The sequence below is a fragment of the Nestor notabilis genome, unplaced genomic scaffold (genome assembly GCF_000696875.1).
Source record: "Nestor notabilis isolate BGI_N333 unplaced genomic scaffold, ASM69687v1 scaffold9405, whole genome shotgun sequence".
NCBI lineage: Eukaryota > Metazoa > Chordata > Aves > Psittaciformes > Psittacidae > Nestor > Nestor notabilis.
In genome coordinates, this window is record NW_009928897.1 from 44,577 (window position 1) to 62,794 (window position 18,218).

An 18,218-nucleotide genomic window follows, 5' to 3' on the forward strand; every position below is an offset into this window, starting at 1 on the left:
AAATCCAGTGAAAAAAATAAAAGGGGGGGAAAGAAAAAAATAATACCACAAATAATGCAGCCACAAATAGTAGAGGCTTATTATTTCAGAAAGGAAAAAAGAAATCATAGCAAGTTTACTAAATGAATTTGTTAAACACATTTATTGAGTTGTTAATAGTAACCAACACAACGTATGACCTGTTGTAAAATGAGGAACGGAAAATGGATCAATTCTGATTTTGGCAAATCCTACTACAGATATGTGACAGAGGGAAATAGTTCCATTTCCTTTATATTCTGCAGTGATATATTTACAATACTTATCTCTGCCCCTTTTGAAATGAAATTAACAGAAAGTTCATAACCCAGAAATAAGTTTCCTCTACAGTCGTCTTGTTCTGTCTTGTCAGTATCCATTAATGATAGTGAAATGAGAGCTTCCAAGGATTACTTGGCACACAGAACACAACTCCACTTTGATGCTGTACCGAGCCACCTTTTTTCTTTCTTTTTTTTTTATCATTTTTAATTTTTTTCGATTTGAGGGAGGGGGGAAAAGAGGAAGAATTTCCTATGTACAAAGGCTGAAAAGTCTTTCTTTGTGAAGCTAAGTTAGTTCAGGAAAATTGTAATCACATTTACTGTAATACTGTCTTTTTTACTTTTTTATTTGCCACCGATCATATGAATGAATTTTGAGTTGAGTTCCCAGCATGGCAGCTCTTTTCCTACAGCACATTAGCAGTGCTGTCCAAACCCAAAGAGAGTGAGGTTGGGTGCATTCTAGATTATGTCAATTCACAGTAGTAGCATTCCACTGAGGTTATGGGTTCTGCCTGCTCTGTCTTACTTACTTGAGGAGCCATTCATTTACTGAAAGGAAAGAGAAACAAAACAAAAATAATTATGCTTTACCAAATAGGAAACTGGTGATTTAACACTGTATTAGGCACTTAAAACGTCTTGAAAAAGCCAGGAGGTTCAGTTTCCTCCTCTTTCTGGTAAAGAATTAACTCTGAGTGATTGCTTCTTTGAAGTATTACAACTCAGTCATCAGACTTGTTGCTGAAAATGTGCTTTCTTTTCCACCCTTCAGTGGTACTCCTTCATACCTGTACCATTATTGATAAGAAAGCACTTTTACACCATTATTGCAGGTAATAGAACTGGGTGGGCATAGGCTAAAAGATGCATAAGACACATTACAGCTCAGCTGCAAGGCCTGGCTGTGGAGTTTAAGACTCACCAGCAAGTGACTGGGTTTTGGTTCGTTTGCTTAATACTCATTGCATAATACACTTTCCAATTTGTGTTTTTGTTATCATGGTGCAACCCCAAAGTGAAATTTATTCTTTTGTTTGAGACTTTCAAGATTAGCTCATCCCCTTTTTTCTTTCCAAGGTAAAACAGTTAAATGCACTTTATAAGGTGAGAAGACTTTAAAATGAGGCTAGAAAACTGAAGGCCTGTCCTATCTCCTTTTAAAAAACATTAGATGTTCCAGACTGTGTTTTGTCATGCTTCTCCTGCACATTTCTGGCCAAGTTTCCTCATTCACTTTGAATATATAATGTTTGATTCCTACCATTAGTCCCCAGATCTGGAGTTTCATCTGTTTTTATTTGTATGCATTATTATGCACTTGGGTTTCTCAAAGAAAAGAGCTCAGTGTAAGCATAGAAAGGATTATTCTGGAGGTAGAACGTACCTCTATACTGTAGTTTCTGTGCTCTATTGTTTGGGCAATCTTTTCCCTGTAAACTAAAGTTGATATTAGTTCGGATACATCGATTGTTGAGAGGCTGGACCGGTCTGAAATTGTCGCTCATGCTCAGAAATATCTGTGATGGCTGATTCTGGCTTAGCAGTCGTAAAGAATGCATCTATACAAAATACAAAACAAGGATTTTTAGTGCTGGGCTTTCCTGTAAGTCAACAACATACAACATTATTAAATAGACGTAATAAATGAAAGTAAAACAGAATTTCAGTGGTTTGTAATCAGAGGTGGGTTGAAAGAGTTAACTTGATATAAAACCATTCCTTTTGTGGTCCTCTGTTTCTGAGCCCCATTTTAAACCAAAGTAACTACTTTTGTGTGAAGCAAATGAAAATGGTTTGAGGTGTCCTTTGCTGATCAGGACACAAATGGAATCCCCAGTACTGGATGGTGGCAGCAGCTGGTGCAGAGAAAATGAACTCAGTGAATAACAAGAGCTAATTTCCTAAGTTTTGCAGCTATTACTGTAGCTTTCAGCTGAGAAGACACAGGTTTGGATGCTGGTACTCAAGAACCAGGTACAGCCAGTCAGGCTGGAAAGGATAACTGACAGCCATGCTGTTGGAGTCATGAAATTAATGATATAAAAAGTGAAATCCTCTCTCCATTGACAGGTCTGTCTTGATATTGTCTGTGCTGTGCCTACAGTGTTCTGATGGCAGACTCTGGCCTTCTGTTGAGATGGTTTTACAGATCAGCAGAGAGGGAACTGCTGAATCACCCACGATTTTCAGTGTGCCCAGCAGTGGTTGGATGCAAACTACAAGCAGACAGCACTGGTTCTTAAGATGACTGTGCAACTGTGCTGAAAGCATGTTAATTGGTTCAAGTCAACCAAAACCTTTCAAACTTTGTATAGGAAACTGGAGAGAGGAAAATAAAAAGCTGCAGTTTGTAAATCAGAGACCTTCAAAATATTTTGGTTAAAAAAGATAGAAAGAACATATTTTCCATATTGGTGTACAATTAAAGAGGTTTGGTTGTGGCATTTAATGCGTAAATGGGGAATTCCAGTAGCTGGGATTTACATACTGAAAATCTTGAACAGCTTCCATGGACAACCTGAGCTGTATGTGACTTTTTCAGTCAGAGCACACAATGTAATTAGTAAGTAATCCACGAAATCAATTTGCAGCAGTAATAATGGAGGATGTAACTAACCAGTAAAGCATGACAAGGAGTAAGTATCTTGAGATTATAACTCGTAGGTACTAGCACAGACACTAGAAATACTCTAATTCTTGCTTTGTACATTAATGTTGTAACTAAAAATGTAGCTTGTAGGAAAATGTTTGGGTCTCCTGCTTGGTAAGTTCAGAATGTACAGCATGTCTGTGCTCAGCTGTGTCATTCTCCCAAATTACCCATTTAGAAAAGAAACAGAGTGCTTTGTCTGTGTCAAGACAAAATTAGACAGAAGGAATACCACAAAGATAAAACATCTCTCAGGCTTTTTAAAGTCATCTTATTTACAATGTCAACATGATTTTAAATCCCAGAGTAATATTTAGGGCGGTTTTGTCATTCCTCGTTTCATTTCTCTGGCCAGATTGCTTCTGCTGCATGGCTGGGACAGGCAGATGGTGGTTCAAGTATTCCTTTGGGATTCTAGTTCACCTCACAGTTCTGTAGGCAACTCACTAATGGAAGCTCTGGAGAAGACTGAAGTTGGTGGTAAATCTGTTGTTTTCTGATGTTAGGCCTTGGATTGCAAGGAAGTCACACCGAACTGTAGTCTTTACCACTTTTCCACTGGTGTGTGAAGGACACTGGTGTGTCCTCAACAGTATTAAATTTGACTATGAAATGGATAGTGGTTTCTTTTGCATAATTTATCCTGTTCCTTTCTAACAGAGGCTTCAATCTGTCAAGCTGATTTTTCTGAAGACATTTGCAATATCTATCCTGTCATCTTATTCTATTCCAGAAAGCACTAGCTGATTTTTTTTTCCAAGAAGGCCCCATATGTTGGATCTCTGTCCCATTCCTGTGCTATCAACAGGTGTTAAGATGGTTACGAGTGTCACTCACAATTTGCCTGTTTCTTTCTGACCTAAAACCAGCCTCTGTCGTACTTAATAACCCCAGTTACTATTTTTGTACAACACTGTTTTAGAATCCCCATGTATCTAATCACAGAATCATTTAGTTCGGAAGAAGCTGCTGGTAACCATTTGGTTCAAACCCCCACTGAAAGTAGGGCCCATCCCGAAGTGTGTGTGTGTGTATATAGATGCTTAGGGAGCTCTAAATATTTAATGTTTTTATTTTGGCAAAGAGTTTTTCAATGCTTTTGCAAACTATGCAAATTGCAAGCAGAGGTTTAATAAAAAGTTGAATCTGGTTATGTATGTAAAGCTACAAATATATACCTTTATCCTTTCATTACTGAGCAACAGCTAAAAACACCGGTGTTATCAGCGTTGTTCTCAGACTAAAGTCAAAACCACAGCACTGCACCAGCTACTAAGAAGGAGAAAAATGACTGTTGTAGCTGAACCCAGGACAATGTACAAGATTGAGTAATTTTTAAATTATTCTTACCTGCATCCTTGTTATGTAGACAGGTTTGTTCATTATTATCCAGCTTGCTGTTTCATAGCAGGGTGGAATTGTCATTGACCCATCATACGTAATGAAACTAGAAGTCTCTGGATAAAGTTCCTCAATATTAAGCCCCTGTAGTAAGTATGCATCATCTGGAGAATGAATAAAGAAAACAATTGAGATAATAGCTTCACAAAAAAACCCGTATTCCACCCTTACAACGTATGGTCCTTATTCCTGAACACTATCATCAGTTTTACTGAAAATGTGCGTAATGAATATACATCTCTGAATGCTCCAGCAGTTTGGACAAGAATGACTAACATGAATTCACTAGTCCTTGGGTTGAGTTCTACTCTCAGGTGCCTGTTCGCACCTTCTGTGAGTTTAGCACAAGCACTCGCAGAGAAACTCTGAATCATGTTTAAAAACTGGAGTTAAAAGCTGCTTGAAGTTGCTGTTATTTAGATGCAGCAGTCTTTGGAAAATGTGGACTTACCATATTTTGGAATGATTAACAAGGCCAAAAGTGTTAAAACTTAATTGCCCTTCTACCATAGGAGGAAGTTAAGGTTAATGCATGATAATAAAGCTGCTTAGTGAAGCTTGCTGGCTTTCGTGTGCACAGTGGGGGTGGATGCAGTGCGAGCTCACTCAGAATGCTAAGATCTGGGGGGAAGAGCATGCTGGAAAACGGCTTAGTAAGGTCTCACTTTTGGAATTAATGAGGTATCCCTTTGCACTGGAATTCACTTTGTGGGCGTGTACCAAAATATAATGAGATATAACTAGATCTTTCAAATTTCATCAAAGTTCCTCAGTCTTTTCTACTCTTTGTGCACTATTTCCCTGGTGTAATGCTGGCCCTACAATATTTCTGGCAGTGCTGTCAAAACTGGAGCTCAGATTTTCCTGCCAAAACTTAGGCTGTAGGAGTTCCTTAATATGAAATACTCTGGAATATACACCCTTTACTTCTTATATGCTACTGCTGTCATGTATCTGAGAGAAAGCTGGGCTATTTGTGAGCTGTAATGTGAAAACTCTTTGCATGCTTTCACTTGCATGTAGTGTGTTCCGTATGGATCATTTGCAGAGTGAGCGCCAAAATGCGGGCCAGGAAAAATGCATATTTAGGCGTGTTTCCCCTTTCAATACACAAGATGAACCAGCATTGACTGTAATGGAAGCCAAGGAAGATAGTACAGCTGAAACAGAAGATACTGCCTGGGCTAAAGTAAAATGTTGAAAGCGCACCTTTTATGTCAGTGTCAGGAATTTGGGCATTTCAGTTGGATTCTGTTTTTCATGTACCATTCACTGTAAGTTTAAACAATTGTGGCTTTTTAATTTCTTTTTTATTCTTTTAAAGGAACACTGGCAAAGCAAGTGTGACCTTTTATTTTGACGTAGTGCAGACAGAACAATTTAGGTGTCTGGGGTAGCAATATTAGTGGCTACAGCACCAGTTGAAGTGTCAAGGTGAGAGTGTAACATTCGTACCCAACTGACTAGTGCCTTACAGTTATTTGATATTTTAAATGTTTGCTATTTTACAAAATATAATGCAGGCATGTCCTTTCATGTATGTCAGAAATGCCATGTTTGTCCTTCTGCCACGTTCCTGCACTTCGAGGCAGGGTAATTGCCATGCATATAGCTGGTTCCTTCTACAGAGGGGAAAGTGCTATCACTGTCTTGTAGGTGGCTGACTGTGACCTATTTTAGCATTCTCAGCCTTCACTGGTCCTGGGATACAGAGTCTTTCTAAAGCCAAAATTTTCCAGAAAAAGCACAGAACCATTGCCCTAATATTAGGGTCCAAATGCTGTTCAATTAGAACAGCCAGAGCTGACTGAATACACCTGTGTCCTATTCATTAAAAACATTATTTGTAGTGCAGCAGGAGGATTACATGCGAAGAGAATGAATGCATTTTTTTCAAGCCAGTGCCTGTTTTCAGTGAGTCATCACACATTTTTTCCCTTTCCCACATGAACATCCTGTTCATTATTTATGAACCATGGAGAGTGGTGTGTTAGCTCCAAATGGCATGGAGTCAGTCAGAATAGATACTTTCATACTCTAAGCACTGAATCTGCTTCCTCTCATCCATACTGAGTTTGGTTGGGCTAAAATAATTTAAATCAGGTAGAATTTACCCTGAAATGTTTACTAGGAGATGGAAAGCTAACTAAGGATATAGTAATATATACAGATGAGGGATATTGATGAGATATAGATCATATTTTGTGTGTACCACATTTTAGTTGACTAATTTGTATTCAGAACAGTGCACGGATTATTACAATAGGGCTGCTAATCAAATGGAAGATACAGAAACAGATTTACTGCTGGCATGAGCGGAGAAAAATCACAGGGGTTTTGGAGTTGCCTCAATTGCTTTAATAGAGAATGTAATTCATTATTTTGATATAGGCTTCTAACTTTTGCCTGTGGATTTATGGTCTTTAGTTATTCCCAGAACATAATAATGCTCCAAGGATGGAATATGGCATGTAACAGTGCGGGAGCAGTATAGGGCACAGACCTACTCATTCAGGCAAGCCTCACATATGCCAGTGCTCTTGAGATCAGGAGAGATGCTTTCCTCAGCCTTATTCAGCTTCAGATGAACTGCTTAAGTTACCTTGTTTGCATACTGAGGACTTACAAAATGGGTGACCATCTCCCCCACCAGCACCCAGCAACGAAGCATCTCCAAACCTGGTTCATTGTCTCTGTCTTCACTTGGAATATGTTTAAGGAGACACTGTGAATTAACATCTCAGTTGTGATGGGAAACTGGAGGAAAATATTACTTCAGGGAAAGGAGAAGATGGGAGTGAATAAAGTAATGAAATAAAAGAGTTTGGTCAAGTAAAAGCCGTATTTTTTCATGTCTCTATATGGGCTATATTCCCATGGGAAGTCAGATGATTCCATGAGAATGGCCTGAGAACAGACTACAGAATAAGCATTCAGTTATCAACATTTTTCCCACGAAGAGCTCTGCTGTTTCTCTTTCCCAACATCTTGATAAAGGTTTCCCATTCTGAAACTGAAACAGAACTGGTAGGTTTGCACTAATATTAGACTGCAGCACTTTAATGTCTTGTCTGACATTTATTGCATGTATGTGGTTCAAAATGGTCAAAATCCCCACGCGTGATCTCTTGCCAGTAATAAACTTCCTTTAATAAACCCATTCAGCTTTTACTATATTCTCATCCTCATTCCCTTCTACAGCCCACATTCTGTTTATCTTGATCCACTGGTGCCTTAGGGTGGTTTCTGAACTCATAAACACTATAAAAATTAAATTTCATATTCATTTAAATAAGGGCTTTGACTCTGAATATTTTCTAAGAAATGATGGAAATCCTCTTTTTTATCCCTAGATTTTGTGGGTCTGCTCTCACAGCAAATTCTATGTATGTCCCCTTTAAACCAGAAGTATTTATAGGGAATACATTATTTACTGAATGAAGGAAGGTCTGTTTGATTTTGGAGTTCATATTCTGATAATCCAAACCGGGAAAACACAGCTCTAATCAGATTAGATGTACATGGTGAGGAATGTAGGATCCTCAGCTTTTTGATCCTGAAACGGAGTTTCTCCATTTTCCAGCCCTCACGAGTTGCTTAGACCCAGGCTGACAGAAACTCAGTTTGAATACCTGAGGTCAGTCCCTTAGGGCCTGGTTTGAGACTGCTGAGCTCTTACTGCTTGTGACAGGAGCTGCAGGAGCTCAGCCCTTCTGAGTGCCCTTCTCACTGAAACATGAACCTTGAGAAATTAATAGTCTCTTATTTCCAGAAATCTGAATCTTAAGCTTTTTGGGGATAATATCCTACAGTCAGAGTTCTTTATTCACTTGTGCATTATCTATAAAACAGCTGAAGACTGAATTTGAGGAAATTCAGAATTTTATAGCTCTTCTGCCTAGCTGAAGATGTGGCTGTATTTTGGTGGAGAACAGCAGGGCCAAATTTTCATATGGAATTTTGGGAATCTAAAATGTTACTTCTTTCCATTGTTAAGCAAACACTGGGTGAAAGCTAATATAGCACAACTTTCCTGAAAGAAAGCAAACTTATCCCCTCAACTGTATTACTTAAAGAGGAATATTAAAGCAGTTTTTCTTTAGAGATATTCGCATAGCTTCTGACTAAAGCCTGTTTGAAAGAACGCTTGTTTCAACTAGTTCACAGCAGATTCTTCAGGCTGTGATAACAAAATAAAATAAGCATTTAAAATCAGCTTAAAAATTCCTTGGGGTCCACTTTACTTCACTGTAGCCATTAATATCCAAGAGTAAAAATTCCTCTTTTAATGCATTTTGCTCATGGAAATTTCATGCAACGACATAGATAGCTCTTAGTTTTGTTGCTGTTCTTTAAAAACCTACTTTAGGTATGTTACTAACTGGCCTGACTCTAAACCTATGTTCCACTTACGATTTGCTCCATGCTCCTATTGAGCACACTGGGACTGGTCATTTTGTCAGCAGCCTGATGAGTATTGACTTAGGAGGGGACCCCTAAAGCACAAGCTGAAAGCCTCCAGCTGCTAAAGGTAGACTAGAAATCCTTGCAACCTAAGAGGTAGGATTAGTTTTCAGCAACGATGCTATAATCCATCACACGAGACAACTGCAAAATTACTTTCAATAACACTTTCACGTTCCCAATTTACACTAAAACTTCTGGGTCAATACTTGTTACTACAGTAAGTAACCCAATGCCCTGTGGAATATGATGTGCATTGTATCTACCAAGGATTTCATTTTAACAGAGAAACTTGTTGGTGATAATAGCAGTTGAAAATGAAAACAGATCCGTTGATCGTTGATTTTTGCAGCCTATGTTGTGAATTCATCTTCATACAAAACTTCATTTAGTAAACCTAAACTTAGGTGTGATTGGAATTGTATTTTCCTTTAAGAAGGCAAAACATCCAAGGAAGGGCTGTAGGATGCTGTGAACTCTGGAGGAGGAGTGCCCACTTGTATGTGCAGTGTACACATAGAATATTGTGTATAGGGAAGGTGGGTTTGCCTGCTGGGGTGGGTGAGGGTTGCATGCTCAAGGGAAAGATGCTGCCGGTGCCTTTCTGCCCCTTGGAGCTGTGTATCCCTAATCATGGCAGCTCCTCTGCTCTTAGCCACCCCAAGCTGTCCTGTCTTTGCTCTGCTGCCCACTGTGGCATGTAGGGCCAGGGAGTATGAAAAAAAGCTGCAACACTCCTGTAAATGCATGAGATAGAGATGATGTGATGGGAAAAATGAGGCAGGACTCTTTTATTCAGTGTGTGAGACCTGACAGGTCTCTGTGTGTGTACGTGGGGAAAAGCAGCTTCCTCAGTGGTACAGTCAGAGATCTGGCTGGTCCCTAGACAGAAGCCAGGAATATGCAGTTTGGGAGTGAAAGAGTCTGTAAAAGCCCACAGGACCTTAATGACAGTTTCCTGACTTCAGGATGCTGCAGCAGCACTGGTAGTCAGGAAGCTTATATGAAACAGCATTACTGTGTTTTTGCAAGGAATTGAGTGAGGCAGCTCAAAAACTGGGATAATCTCTGCTTCTTCCATGCAGAGACCAAGACATTTCATCAGGTAGAACAATCTGGAGAAAATGTTCTGAGGGGAACCCTCTGCCACCTTCCTTTCTATAGCTACCATGGAGAACAGAGTTTTATCATAATAGAGGTCTCTTATGTAGACCAAAGATATAACAAGATTTGTTAGCTGTAAGGTGAAATATAGAGAAAAATCAGTGGGAAGAAAGGTGTGTGTTATAGGAGAGCACAAAGAAATATCTACTTCAGAATGGGGCTGGATTGGTTCCATTCAAATTGTGAATTTGAGAAAGACTCAAAATCTTTCTAGTGCTCTCTTGTTCAAGAATTAGTGCTAAAATAGCCTGCATTCACTTTACATTGGTCTCAAATCTACACTTTTTACAATCCTGGCTTTGCAGGGAGGGGGAAAAGATGGAGCCCATGTAAAGAAATCAGTGTGTGCTTTAGGGATGTGTACAGAAATCTCTCCAAACGGTTCCATCATAAACCTGAAGTTCAGTGACTTTTGTTGAAGTTACCTGGGCATTTGAGATCTCTGGGGTTTCAGATGCGAAGTCTTCCAAATAACACTATGTTGTTGCAGAGTATATGGTACAATGTATTTAACTTCCAGAGAGGTAAACTGAGGCAAACCCTAGCAGACTTGTGAACCAAACCCTGGAGTCCTGACAAGCAGTCTCACTCCAGCGAGCATGAACAACTCTCTCCCAGTCTTTGTAAGCAAAAGCAAACTCAATGAAGCTTATGAAGAATGTTAAGACATTCACGACAAGAACAGAGGAAGGCTGAGATTTATGGCACTTTCCTTATTTTTTCAGTTTGCTGTAGACATTCTGAAAGTTAAATTCTGGTATCATTTAACTTATTAACTTAATGGCTGCTTGGAATTCAAATGAATATTTGACAGGGAATAAGGTTTTCAGGAGAAGTAGTTTAATTTGTTCCATTGAGAGATATGTATTTTTCATTACTTTCTCTAAACTAACCTAATTTTCAGTGACATTTAAGTTCCAGATTTCCACAAGTTCAATATGCTAACATGGTATTATTGAGCATTATCATTTAAAGGCTTTCCAAGTGTGAATACAACAAATATACATGCTATGTTAATGACCTCTTTATATATGCATTAAATACAGCAATAGTTGAATAGAAATGTCATCACTTTTCAGTACAGAAAGCATTAATGAATACTAAATCCACAGTTAACGATGCAGCATCTTGACATAACTTGATTTGATTTAATCCAGGCTGCTCTGCATGTTTTATTGCTAGCAGTAGGCAGTTTCTCCTGAGTATTCTGTGTGAATACAGTGTATGTATTTGTTAAGTATAATTTCATTAATTTATTGCTTGTTCAAACATAAAATAGACTCTGAAGTTCAAAACCCATTTGCTGAACTGATGACCTTACTAGATTTTTCGGGTTCCCAAGTTTGTCATGCAGAGCTGCTAGCAATGCAAACTTTGTAATTTTTGCCTGTAATAAAGTGTCTCTTGTTTCTGTGGATCACTAAATGTGTTATTTGATACTAAAAGCATACAGCTGTCAGCCCCAGGACATTGAAACCAACTTACTTTTATACGTTATTCTCGTTATGGTGTCTCTGTTAAGCATACGATTTAGAAATGGATTTGATGATTCGGATACCTACAGAAGAGAAAATGTACAATGTCAAAACCTGCTCACAACCATTTCCCCTCTGGAAGTGTAGCTGTTTCACGTAGTGTGCACACATACTCATTCTCCTTCTCCTGCCATTCCTCCAAATTGTTTCTGCCTTTTTGGTTTTTTGCACTGCTGTGGGAAGAGGAAATAATTACTTGGATATTTTTGTAACAAAACTTGTTAGGAAGTTGGTACCTAAAAATAAATAAAAAAACCCCTCAGGGATGGGAGAACAGGATGAATATAACTCACTGCCTGAATACAAGTGTGAGTACTTTTACACAGGATGAACGTAACTCGATGTGTGAATACAAGTGCGAGTACTCGCGTACAGAATCAATATAACTCAACGCCTGAGTACAAACCTGTGTACAGGTTTCTTCCCCAGCAGCTGTGGGATTTGCAGGTGGTTTAATATCATTAGGCAGGATTTTCATGTAGTGTTCTATTTTTTTTCTGTTTGTTGAAAAAAACTTTTCCTTGCAGCAGACTATTTAAATTGCAAACAAAAGCTGTCTTCCCTTTGTTTTCTATACAGGTATGAAACCCCTAAATTTCACCCACATGCACTTAGAAATATGTGTACATATATATATACAGACACAGAAAATGTCCAGTCTACATTAAACATAACATACCTGAAGAGGATTTAAAAGAAAAATGATAGAGGGCTTAGAAGCACTGTTGTTGCGTTGTGGCTTTGGGGTTTATTTGTGGGGGAGTGAGGTCTATGTACTTTATCAACAATATCATTGTTGATTATTAACAACTGAAGGGATTTTACTGCACTGCAAATGGCAAAATTATTGTTGGGTAGAAACAAATCAGTGTCACATGTTGTTATGCAGGCATTTTAGTTACTGTGCACCTCGTACCATCCTACTTATCTTTCAATTATTCTGCTATGTGGTTTTTTATCAGGCACCAGATGCTGCTGTTACAAATCCAGCATTTAGCTAGATAGAAATCAGTTTATTTTGAAAATAGAAAACTTCACAAAACATTTAATGAAGGTTTAGGAAAATCACTGGACTATTGGACAAGCTGTGATCCAGCTCTGTTTGACAGGGAGCCTTCAGGAAAAATGTGTTCAGGTTGCATTTTGTGGAAATTCAGATAGTTACTTCTCCCCTTAGAGGTTTTTGAACTACTTTGGACATTGAAAATAGAACACATCTTTTCATACTTAGATGAGAAGGCCTAGAGAAAAATATGGTGAAGCAGATACTAAATTTTGTGGCTTGTTGCAAGAGGTGTGTAACTCAGCAAGCACATGAGCAATGTGTCATTCAGACAGAATTGGCCTGCTGGGCATTTTGAAGGCTTGCTTCAATTTTATCCTTCTGTGCAAATCCAAGTGAGATCATTGGGATGGAATACAATGCATTTTGGATGAGAAAAGGTATCCTAAATATCTATCTTAAATATTAGATCTGCATGAAAATTGCCCTTTTATATCTAATTATTTAATATGCTCTTGAAATGCATATTTTAATTCTGAGGTTAATGCTTTGTCAGGAACTTTATGAAATGGGATTAGGAAGTCCTAAAGGGAATTGAGAGTATCCATTGCATAAGGTCTGATGAAAGCTATTTATTTCAGCATGAAGCACGTATTGAGAAATACGTGCTTTTTTAGAGTGATGAAAGATACATAATGGCAGAAGATGAGCAACATTTTTTGGGGAAATGCACTCTTCATACAAGAGAAAAAAGGTTTCTCCAATGTAATTAAGAGGTTTGAGTAAACTATGAAGTCGAGTTCAGTGCTAGATCACTGTAATTTATAGACCTAACTATGCATCTTGAATGCAACCGGATGGAGACTAAAATACTACAAACTATTCACATGTCTTTCTAGCTCTGTGAAATAGAAGATGGTAAAAGATCTACTTTTAATGTTCTCTGTTTTGATAGTTTAAGATATTTTAAATAACACTGTGACAAAAACCTTATTTTGCTCAATTGAAACATCAGCATGTGTCTAAACATGCCCTTTCCCAGGGCCTCAGCCTCCTAGGAGAGATTTACTCTTAATTGAATGAATAACATTTCATGAGGAAATACCAAATCCACAAAAATAGTAGCTTTTATCATAGCCATTAAAGTGTTATAAGTGATGTTTATGATGTAAGGGATTCCCCCCGCTCTTTTCTTTATCCCTTTCCATTTTCCTTATATTACTTTGTAAATGCTTTGGAGTAGAGATTGTGTGTCAGTTCCTAGGATGACGGTGTCTCTGGATTCCAGATCAGAGCCTCTGAGTATTGCTATAGTATATCGAGGAGTCCAGTTCCTAGATTTACAGTTAATGGAAAAAGTCCCTTGTCTATATATAACATATTGATAATACTGAAGACTTACTTTCATAAATATGGAAACTACCACCAATCCATTAGGACTCTTTGCAGCTTCTGTGACATTTGTGTACAGCTCATGGTTATAGTGGATTAGCTGAACCTAGAAAACAGCAAAAGGAAAGATTACAATTAAACAGTAGCAAATCATAGCATACGCTGTTTGCAAATACTCTCTCTACACCAATTGGTTTGTATTAGGATCCCATCTATGCTTGGGATATTTTGCAATTTTTCAGAGGTTTGCAGCACGCATGATTTGAATAATTTCAGTCACCATCTGGCTCCAACTGGCACAGCACCAGCATGTTTTCTTCTAAATTGCCAGTAAGTGAATTTACCCACATCGAGTTATGAATTGCACTGCAGGGGTTGACATCATTTCCCTGTTGCAACAGCACTTGCCATGGGCACCAAGTAATCTGTACTTTTCAGCCTCAAGCCAAACACAGAGGAGTCAGGGGTTGAAATATTTGAAGAAACATATGGGATATGGGTTTGGAACTGTTCAAACCAGCATCCTCAGAATTCAAAATCCTAATATTCACTGGCCTCACATTTTACAAACTCAGTTACAAAAGCTCCTACAGTTAGACACTTACTGTATTATTGTTAACCAGGTTCTCCTTAACTCCTGCAGCTTTCCTTCTGCTTTTTAGTTTTATGATTTGCTGGAACTCTTAAATTATGAAGGCACAGTTCATCTCTCTCCCTGCATGTGTAAATGTCTTGCCCAGAACAGCGGTACTCGATTTGTCTGGGATCACTGGACACTGTTATCATTTATACTGCAATTCGTAGCTCTCTATTTTGAAGATGAACCACTTTAACAAACTTGCGAGGCAGTTAAACACTTCTCAGCATTTGAAGGGCTAGTAGCTTTCTTTAGCCTGAAGATACCTTTCTGTGTTTTCAGATGTCAGTTAGGAAAGTAAGGTTGTTGTTCTGGCATTTTTCAGAATTGCAGCAGCCTGATGTTTGTAGTTAAAAATCAGGAGTGTTTTCCATGGGCTGGCATAAATGTAAAGGCTGTCCACTGAAATTTCAGGACTTGCATACTGTGAACAAGTTCAGTATGAAGTTGATCTGTATCTGGTAGGCTTTTTAACTGTACAAAGAGCTGAAGACTAATGCTGTCAGTAAAGAATTTTCATGACAGTGTGCTTTCCATGTTTAAAATCAGGAAAAACCAAATCCACCCCAAAACCCACTGAAACAGGGTTCAGTGCCTGCACTGGTGACTTTGTCTTTCGGATGAATGCAAAGTCTGGTTCTTCAGTAGCAAAATACAATTGCAAGGATTTCTCTGCAAGCATGACCTCCCTCTACGACCTCCAGCACATAAACAAGTTACAAAGACAAAGCCTTGCTTTGCCATCCGAACATATATCTGACCACCAACACTAGTAGTGCTCTGAATTCTAACAGCGTCCCAGTTTGTGTAAGATACATCATTGTTATCTCAGTCTATGGTAAGTTGAGAAATAAATGATGCATCCAAACTCTGGGAGTGTTCAGAGTTCTGTTTCCTACCCTCTGCCCTGACTGCAAAACGGATTCTTCTCGCAAGTACATTACTCGGAATCAGATCTTATGAGCTTTCCTAATATAATAATCCACCAAGCACAGGCCTCCCACCACCCCCCATTACCCAAGCAGTGTTATTTTACTGCTTGGATATTGATGTGAAAAAGGAGTAGTGAAAATTCTGAAAGGAAAGAGAGTATTTGCATTAGTAAGATTAGATCTTTGTCACCCAGCTTTCTTTATAGCTAATGCTCACAGACCAAAATAAATGACTTAAGGGTCAAAATTATTGCTATAATGGGTTAATTTCAGCTACTTTTGTCCTGTCTGGATTGGGAGCTGCTGGTTGTCCCTTTTACAATTCACACCGTAGGCATTTTCTAAGGCAAGCAAACAAACCAAACGAACGAAAAAGTAAAAATGTCAAAGCAGCCAATGAAGTCATCTACTAAATTCTGACAGCGAGGAGGCAGGATGAATGCAGCATGTTTTTGAAAGGTCTTGTACAGAATTAATGAGAGCATTTATTCTACAGCACAGAGGGGTTATAGGCTCATTAGTCATCGCTCTGTGGTATTACTGAACTTCGATAACGTTGTGGTTGTGGGGACTTTGCGCTCGCTGCGTTTTTGAGGCTTAGTAACATATTTTTCTTTTTATGTACAACTGTTCTCTCTGCAGCCAAACAAACGTGTGAATTGTCAAGGAAATAAGAGATGAAATCTGCATTAGACCAGAATTCCTGTTGTGCAAAGTCCCAGACTAACAATGAATTAGGTTAATTTAGATTATCTAACAAACCAAAGTGTCTAGTGCAGGACTGGGTAAAGATCCCAGTGCTGAATGAAGACAGACATTTTTCCTTCTGAAACCTGTCACTTTCTCTGTGTTGTATCCTTCCTCCCTGCACCCAAATTAATTTTAAAGCTGTTTCCATGGCACCATGGTTAAATTTTTTAGGTTTTTATTTTTTTTTTTAAAGATTGATCATGTAGGGAGGCATCATATTCAAAGTTTCTCATATGGAACAGACTAATTTAGAAAGGTACAAATGAATAAAGATGTCTTAGATACAGAATATTACGCTCAGGATAAAAAATATAGATCCCTATGAAATTCCTTCTTTTGAGAATAATTTCTTTAAAGTTGCCTGAAATACCTGTCACCTTACAGTCTGTATTAAATATTACTAGAGTCTTCCATGGAGGTGAAGCCACACACAACTAAAATGGCTCATATCTCACTTTTTCATACAATGACATTGTATTAAAACCAAAGCAGAACAAGAGCCAACTTGCAATGTTGAAAGTACCCTTTGATTCTAGTTTCAGGGCTCAAACACAATACAGAATCTTGTTATAAACTATTGATTTTCTTCGGAAGATTCCCCCTTTCAGATTAATTTGCCACAGAACAACTGATAGCTCTTTGTTTTCCTCAAGCTATAGAAGTTCTATTTTTCAGGGAGAAGAAGAGAATTAAGATTAATTACTCTCTGTTAGCTGATGAAAAACCAGAATGTACCCTTGTGCCATCACCCAAGAACACGTATTGGACTAGGAGCAGACACAGCACTTTTTAGACACATGAGGTTGGTGGTGTTGGGAATGTCAGCAGATGACAGGACATTGGGGTGGTCTGCTGAGCACACTCCTCTCAGCTTGGCTGGCTCTGTCTTTGGGGCAACATAATACAGATAGGCTGATACTGTGGCTCATATTCTGGCCACTGTGTGGAAAACATTCGATTCCCTTTCCCAGCATATGTGCACGTGTGTTTATAATGGTAATAAGGTTCTTTGCCTGTACTTTGATAACATTCAGCCCTGTACTCATCTCATTTACTCTATTTTATCTCTGTAACGCATTTTGCTGTTTTGTTTGATCCTTCACGCAGGTGAAATGTGCACCTTTGAGCTGAACTAATAGCAGGATGTTTTCTGTGTGGCATTTGACTGAGGCTCTTTGGCTAAGCAGAAGGAGGCAGTTTGCTGTGTTGATAGCTGTGGGTGCCAAAAATTCCAGGGACTCTTTTTCAGCAATCTTTTAGCAATCTTTTATCTTGGAGAAAGACCCTCTGTGAATTACAGAGTGCTGATCTGGTGTGTGGCATCACCCTTCTGTAAGAGTTAGATCACGGTGAGATGTTCTGCTGCAGTGAGACATGGAGCAATGTGAAACTGAGGGAATACAGAACAACACAGTACTTTACACACAACTGTTTCCATAGTTCTCTTGGGGGCAATGGAATACCCTTTATTCTCACTTGCCAGTGTTATAATTGAGTGCATAAACATTTTGATTTGTAAATGACAAGAGATCTAAACCACAAAGTGAATGGCAGCGGAGAACAGCTAATCTGTAACTATAATATTTGTATTATGCTGTGCTGCTTGATAAACTATTGGGATACCTGATTGAGAGCAAGCACAAGGCATGTTTCCAGCACAGCAGGGAACAAAAGCAAATGAAATTGCTCAAGATGACAGGTTAAATGTTTGTTTTGATTCACAGTCCTGGTAAAAAGCAGCTGAGATCTCATTAAGGGAAAAAATTACACATTTTTGTTTATCCAAAGTTTAATAAAAACAGCAAAAGAAACGTAATTTCTGCATGGCAGGTGTCCAGTGAGGAACATAATTTGAAAGAGTTAAACCCTAAATAGCAACAGTTGATATTCCAGTGTTAAAATACAGTTGCTCTTACAGGTCTTGTAAAACCCTCTGTAAAGAGCAATAATGTTGTATCATCAAAGAGTTATTTATGGTATGAATT

The 18,218-nt window shown here is 38.5% G+C and overlaps 1 protein-coding gene across 1 annotated transcript in view; it reads right to left on the reverse strand.

Moving 5' to 3' along the window:
- Positions 1–579: 579 nt before the first annotated feature.
- The window catches only part of CA10 (carbonic anhydrase X), a 191,565-nt gene continuing 173,926 nt past the window's right edge, over positions 580–18,218 (reverse strand). Inside the window, exons 5-9 of the mRNA XM_010014740.1 lie at positions 13,925–14,020; positions 11,470–11,542; positions 4,306–4,460; positions 1,690–1,864; positions 580–854 (exon numbers count right to left, since the gene is read on the reverse strand). Coding sequence (XP_010013042.1) covers positions 832–854; positions 1,690–1,864; positions 4,306–4,460; positions 11,470–11,542; positions 13,925–14,020 — 522 coding nt within the window. The 3' untranslated portion in view covers positions 580–831. The remainder of the gene's footprint in view (positions 855–1,689; positions 1,865–4,305; positions 4,461–11,469; positions 11,543–13,924; positions 14,021–18,218) is intronic.